Raw genomic sequence first — 7,056 nt, 5'->3', positions numbered from 1 at the left:
CGGCAGAACCCTGTGCCGACACGTGTCATCAACGTGTTGAACCTATTCAATGACCCGGACAACCTACGCTTTGACCGAACATTGTCGCGGGCCGCGTAAGCCCCGCTTATCCTTTACGCGGGCCGCGAGAAACACAGAATCAGGCCCTATATAAAGGAGGCATCGGGCCTTCAGTCTGCTCGTTCAATTTTCTTTTCTCAATATCAAAATCAGAATAGTAGAAGTTATAGCCGGGTATTATACCCCCTAAATAGCGAGGTTCTGCTACGATGTAAGTATTATAACCCCTGGAGACGTATTAGATACTCTGCCCGATTGATCTAGGGTTCCGTAACGGCTGTCGTGGTTCTGCCCGACGTAGTCGTTGGAATGCCGTCTCGGGGAGGGTATTACTAATGTTAAAATGGGTTATTATACTAACACACGTGCATTTGTGTAATTTATAGATTATTCCCAGGAAATCCTTACTGAAAACCCTAAAATAGCAATGTGAGTTAATCCTCTTTTTATATACTCATTTTTGTGAGTTGATCCACTTTTTGTAAATCTTTTTGTTAACTGTTTTTACAAAACCTCACTAAATTATATATATACAAAGCAGTTATTGAGTATTTGTAAGAATACATTTATAGTGGGTATGTTGGGGTTTTGTATACAAAATTTGTTACTGGCGTGGTAACATTCCACAAGTTGAGTATGACAGTACCACTGATGTTAATTGTTATTTCTTGGAAACAAATGTAATTGCGGATGTGCCCTCAATACTGTAAAATGATTGGTATTTTAACTTGATTAAACTGGGATTCACTCACCAGTATTTCCCACTGACAAAATGTTTTTAAAACGCGTTTCAGGTAACAAAATGTGAAAGCCAAATAGAAGCCAGCTGGACAGCACTGAAGGCTTGGAAAAGTGGCAATAAAGTTACCTAAAAAGAAATAGATGTTTTTCTTAAATAAAATAGAGTGTATCCCTATGAAATTATGTGTACTGAAAAGTTGGGGCTTTACCCATGTGTTTAATATTATAAAATGTGGTGGTTTACTCTGATAAAATATTTCCTAACTACGATTCTGATGAAAATTTCCGCTGCCAAATTGAATAATTAACGTGATACCACCGAAACTGGCTCGCGGCCGCCCGTTCCCGGGGATTTGGGATCGGGGGCTTTGACACCTACCGAACAATACACAATAATAATTCATTCCATTCACACATGGTAACCAAACAAGACATGGAATGGTAATGATCCATTGCATTCCCTCGTCCATTCCATTACCTCGTCCATTCCATTCCTTCGTTCATTCCATTACCCCATACAAAACAGACCCTAAAGGTTAGTATATGAAATATAAAATATAGAAATAAACGAAAAAAAATGAATTTAATCTTAGGGCCAATATTTTTATCGTAGTCTTTGAGATGGATTTTAACCAATCACTTCCGCAAACAAGAAGTTCTACCATGTCCTTTAATAGAGAGCTTCGATAGTCATCTAATTCGATCGAAACCGAACGAGCGACGAGCTAGCATACGAATGCTCGTGTTCGGTTCATTTTAAAAACGAACCGAGCTGCTCGGCTCGGTTTTAACCGAGCAAGAAATCGAACGCGCAAATTTCCGAGTTTTTTCGAACGATCTTCTCTAGTTTGTCAGCCCTAGTGGCAAGTCGTGCGTTTCACGTGCGAAGAACATTCGTCTACCTTGGTTGACAAGTAAGCTCTGGTTTTCAAAACCCTAATCCATCACAATCGATCTCACACCAATGGCGTTGCAATGGATGATTCTGACGTACGTCGTTGCGGCCGAAGCTGCCATAGCCTTCTTGCTCACTCTGCCGTCCCCAAAAGCGTTGAAATCTACTCTCGTTTCTCTAATTTCACTCATCTTGCAGCCATCGATGTTCATCGTCCCCTTTGCTGGCTTTCAGCTTCTAGGTTTGTTACTTTTGCTCATCGGTTGCTGTGATTGTTGGTTTTAGTTGCTGATTTTTATTGTTTTTGTGATTTTTTAGATATCTACTGGAAGAATGAGCATAGGTTGATGTGCTCTGGTGAGACGTGTACTGCTGCTGAACGAGATCGATACGAGAAATCGGTAAGTTTTTTTGATTAATTTAACCTTTGTTGTTAGTTGATTTAGGGTTTTCAATGTAAGAGATCTTGTTTTATTGGGGATAATTAGCGAGTTTGGTAGGAGATAGGTGTCTAATTTACAACGGGTAAAGAGGACCTATGGATGTGTTCTTCCGATTTTTTGGGGGAAAGTTTGTAGTCACTCCAAAGTCCAAAACCCTGAACTGCTACAAAATTTTTATCTATCTATTCAGTAATCAATCCGCATTTTGTGTCTTTTGGTTATGAGGGTTGTAAAGAGTTTAGGAATGATTCAGTTTATTGGGAAGTTTTACATAGTTTAAAGGTGATTAAGAGTTTATTGATTTGTAATTGTCCATATTAATTCATTTCATCTGGTTCTTGGTTTAAAAAGACGCGCCTGATGCACGGGGTGATTAGGAAAATGTCACAGGGCCTTGAGGTTGCGCCATTTGCACATCTGTGCCAAAGTTGGGTAAATTTGGGGTTTGTAGGAGGGTGATATGTTAAAACAAACAAAAGGATGAAGAGATTATGAATGTTTTTTTGTGCTATAATGTAAAACAACATCGAGCAACACCTTACTCCCTGAAGCTCTTGCCTCACGCCTTGGCTTTCGGGACCAAAACACCTCACCTCGGAGCGCCTCACACTTTTTTAAACAAAGATTTGATTTCATACTTCAATTTGCTTTTTCAGTATGTTAGTAGTTTTTTTATTAAGTATGAAGAAGTTCCCATGTCTAGTAAACTGCTTTGGATTTGTCTTCATAGACGTTGTCACCTGGTTTGAACTTTGAAAAGCATTTATGGACCTCACTTGTAAGTACTTAGTGTCCTATCCTATCCTACGAGTTCAGATTAATAGTTCTTGTTTTTAGAGATTCTACGATAAAACAAGTGACACTGTAATAGGCTTACGGAAGGGCTAACGGGTTATGGGTACGTTTGTCCCCTCTAATATTTGTAGCTAACATTTTCTAGTGTCAAATCATAATTAACAAACTTTTGAACCCCTAAACGAATTATTAATAACCAAACTGTAGTATTAAGTCTCTCTTTGTAGATTACCTGGCTCACTGCTATATAAAGATTACTAGTCTATTCAAGAAATATCAATGGTAGGATCTTTTGTTCTTATAGGTTGCTTCATCATCATTAGCATATTTGGACATTTTATTCTTTGCTTGTAATTCAATAAAAGGTATCTGTGTGGCTGAATAGTCTGCTTAGGAGAATTTTGTGACAACTTTATATTAATTATTATGGCCTACATTGTAAAGTTATAAGTGTTTATGATACGTAAACTTAGGAGAATTTTTGTTTTCAATTGTGTTCTACGTGTCTCTCTTTATGTAATTTTTTTTTGTTGATATTTCTTTTGTGTTAATGACTTATGTTTATGTAAGATACTACAAGGCTATGTAAAAGGAACTAGGTGAACCCTTAACTAGGAAGTAGAATCAAATCTACTCGGTTTGTATCGTGTTGACATTTGTAACACCCTTCCTCAAATCAGAAAGAAATGTTAATGATGCCTGACTTGTTGCACTAATTACATGAAGCCTATCCACAAGACAAAATTTATGATGCTAAACTCGAAACTGGAGTATGGCAACGAGAGCTTGATTGTGGAATCAAGATCCGCAATCTGGGACTCAAACATGGGCCTTGAACGGCTTTTTTTATTTTTTGCTTTTTTGCCTAATTCTAATTTTTCAGTATGCTGCACTATGTGGCCATTATATTGAAAGTAACTAGTTCAAAGTATGCTTACTCTAAATTCTATAGTTGTTAAGTAATAATTATTTGGTACGCCTAGAATGTGAAGTAGGAAAAAAAAAATAAACATCATAATAATGTATCTTTAGAATCACGATAGCTAAAGGGGTGTAACTCGTTATAATTGGACATTGTTTTATGTTGTTAAAGTTTATATTAACTGTTTATGCAACTCATGATGTGCAGATATTCAAGGCTCAGAGGAATGTGATTCTGTGTTTTTCAGCATGTCTTCTCTACTGGTACATGGTTATATCATGAAATGAAACAGAACATATATGTTAGATGTGGCAATGGGCGGGTTGGGTAACAGGTGACCTTTGTCTTCTGGTACGGGTTGAATGGGTCGGGTCAGGTTGACCTTACCTGCTTTTTGTTAAGTTTTTAGGCTTTTCGATTTTCTGTAAACAATTAATACGTCAAATTTACTTATGAAAATTAAATTATTTCAATTGTATTTAGTTTTTTTTAGATTAAAATGATTCGGAGTTTATAACTTAAAACTACATTTGAGTTGTGTTTTGACCCATTTGGGCTGTTTCCTGTATATGTATAGCAGTATAAGTAACTTTGTTTTTCCACATCTGTCCAAGGTTTAACACCTCCAACAACATACGTGTAGTCATCATACAAAATTTGTTAAAAATACTTGACACAAAACACCACCAAACTGCTCATAGTTTTCTGGCACATACTTCAATTTGATCATTTTTAATGAAATCGGTGCAGGTGTATCTATCGTGTTTGCAAGTACCACAAGGAGATTCAGAGTATGGAGGAAGTCGAAAAGAGGTACAAGGAAGAGTAGATATAATTTTCTTTTGTATTGTCGCTACTATGTTCGTATGTCATTTCTAGCCCCAGAGACGGTTTATTGTACCTAAAATCCTGAATATCTACGTGATCCTGTAATAAAAAAGAGGTTATTAATATCTACCCTTATTCTAGTTTAGAGGTGCCGGATTTGGTCCTTTTACTTATAAACGGGTTGGTTCGGTTTATATTTCGGGCCAACAGATGGGATCATGAAGTTTTAGCTAAATACAAAACAGGTCAAAAATCGCTCAAAAACGTGTTTGTAATGAATTATAAATAGTTTTATCCGAAAGTGTTTTGTGTAAACAGACCTGATCCGTGTAAAAACATTAACGGCTATCCAACCCACGCCCGATGCTTACATTTTGACATAGTCTCAACTATGAAGAGGTATTAATGGCATCAATAGTATGAACAATGTGTGTCATGGGCAAAACATGTGAAGAGTATGGTGGAGCATTCTTCCATACCTTTCCTATCCTTTCATATCTTGTTTGTCTTATCATTGCTTCTTTACATATGATGCATGCGCAGGCCCTAATCTGACAAAACGAGATGTGGGTCAGGCATATCGGGTAAACCCTTGTCTTTCGGGTCGGATAACCAGGGTAAGTGCGGGTTGGTTATGGTTCAGTTGCAAAGATTCTTCTTTTTTATAGGTTTTCAATTATCGGAGTAGGATCAAATGCAAACCTAATCTCGCATACAAACTGTAAGAACCATTTAAAAAGTGTCACGTGGCATCCAACTAATTATAGAGAAATAATAAAATAATATCATAAATAATATCAATTATATTGAATTCCCTATAAATATGTTAACAAACAATTAATTCTTTATTTGGATCTTCCTTTTGTTTTCAACGTGCTGATTAAGAAAAGTGCTGATAAAATTCAAATATATGTTAAAATCAATTATCTTGATTAATTTTCATGTGCTAATATAATTTAAAAGTGCTACTTTTATGTATGTATTGTTTTGGTATGTGCTAATTTAACTTTTTTTAAGTGCGATGATGTGTTCTTATGGTTTGTAGGAGTTTGTACCGGAACCAACCCCTTCAATTATCATCTCAAGATAAAGTAGTTTTCTTTTTCAAACAGGTGAAAATTTAAATACGAAGTTAATAAATTAATATGAAACAAATGCATAATTAACAGCCTAAAGCAAACCTTTTGAAGCAAAGTTGTCGAACCTTATTAGTGCTTAGTTGCCGATAATTGGGTATTCATTTTATAGACAAAACTAGTATTAAGCACCCCGCGTTGCGGCGGGGGGCGTTAAACCATGCCAAAGTGATCACTTAAGCCTCCCTAAGTGAGTATCAGCCTTCTAGCTTCATGTCCATGATCTTGAATAGTTTCTTTGCTTCTCTCAATTGAGACCTGGTCCAACAAATTGCACTCTTCACCACACCGTTTATTATCAATGGCACGTTGCTCTGTAATGAGTTCTAACAACACTTATCTGGTAATCTCCATTTTGAACTCCAAATACTAATACTAAAATTCTAATAAATAAATATGATGATATATGGGGGAGGCAAACGTTCCTGGATATCACTATACAAACCAATTATTAATTCCTCATGCAAATTAAGTTATTGTCATTAGAATATGACATTTGACCCATGTAATGGTAAAGGAAGTTTATTGACTTGCAGCCAATTTAAGTCAATAAATACACCCATCCCCTATGTCTAGAATCATTCACAAACAACAAAAACTAAAACCCTTAGGTAGCGTTCGTTTCATGGAATGGAATGGGATGGAATTGGGAAGCTTTTCTTTGTAAAATTGATCTTGATTTGGGGAGGGAGGAATTTGAAATCCAATGAATTTCTTTAATCAATGAAATTTGTGACTATTTCAACATTCCATTCCATTCCTTCATTAGAGTGAAGGATTTCTAAGGAATGTTGAAATAGTCACAAATTTCATTAGAGTGAAGGATTTCAAATTCCTCCCTCCCCCAACCAAGATCAATTTTACAAAGAAAAACTTCCTAATTCCATTCCATTCCATTTCATGAAACGAACGCTACCTTATATCCCATCACCTAGATTATATATATGAATATCACAACTTTTCTCAGAGATAACAATCTCCCATCCCTTCTCTTCCTGCTATCAACAGTCTTCTTCCTCTTATTCGTCTTTTTTGGGTAAAGGGTTACCCCGGTGATTCTATATATCAACACAAACAATACAAAACAAGTAGTGTAGAGAGTCTACACTAGTTCGATCATGAGGCATACCCCATGAACGTAAGCCAAAACCAAAGCACAAGCAACTAACAAATCAACACAAAAAACAACTAGCCTGACAAACTAGGAACAACTAAAAAACAAATCAACACTGATCA

At 36.3% G+C, this 7,056-nt stretch overlaps 1 protein-coding gene and 1 long non-coding RNA gene across 2 annotated transcripts; one reads left to right on the top strand and one right to left on the bottom strand.

Annotated features, from left to right (window-relative positions):
- The first annotated feature begins 1,672 nt into the window (after nucleotides 1-1,672).
- On the top strand, nucleotides 1,673-4,829 carry LOC110921389. The gene is made up of 4 exons (XM_022165708.2): nucleotides 1,673-1,937; nucleotides 2,015-2,097; nucleotides 4,064-4,119; nucleotides 4,607-4,829. Exons 1-4 carry the CDS (start codon nucleotides 1,766-1,768, stop codon nucleotides 4,683-4,685), a joined length of 390 nt encoding a protein of 129 aa, XP_022021400.1. The 5' UTR covers nucleotides 1,673-1,765; the 3' UTR covers nucleotides 4,686-4,829.
- Nucleotides 4,830-6,315: 1,486 nt separating this feature from the next.
- On the bottom strand, nucleotides 6,316-6,845 carry LOC110920896. The gene is made up of 2 exons (XR_002581973.1): nucleotides 6,737-6,845; nucleotides 6,316-6,426 (listed from the first exon to the last, which is right to left on the bottom strand). It is a non-coding gene; the product is annotated as an uncharacterized LOC110920896 (long non-coding RNA).
- Nucleotides 6,846-7,056: the final 211 nt, after the last annotated feature.

Source organism: Helianthus annuus, chromosome 14 (assembly GCF_002127325.2).
Source record: "Helianthus annuus cultivar XRQ/B chromosome 14, HanXRQr2.0-SUNRISE, whole genome shotgun sequence".
Lineage (NCBI taxonomy): Eukaryota > Viridiplantae > Streptophyta > Magnoliopsida > Asterales > Asteraceae > Helianthus > Helianthus annuus.
Note: the sequence above shows the minus strand (reverse complement) of the source record. Positions and strands in the feature narration are given on the sequence as shown.

Excerpts from the sequence above, each read along its gene's own strand:
- LOC110921389 (XM_022165708.2), top strand. The coding sequence starts at position 1,766 with ATGGCGTTGCAATGGATGATTCTGACGTACGTCGTTGCGGCCGAAGCT. Across the intron at positions 2,098-4,063 it reads GAGATCGATACGAGAAATCG|ATATTCAAGGCTCAGAGGAA; the intron begins GTAAGTTTTTTT and ends CATGATGTGCAG. Across the intron at positions 4,120-4,606 it reads TCAGCATGTCTTCTCTACTG|GTGTATCTATCGTGTTTGCA; the intron begins GTACATGGTTAT and ends AAATCGGTGCAG.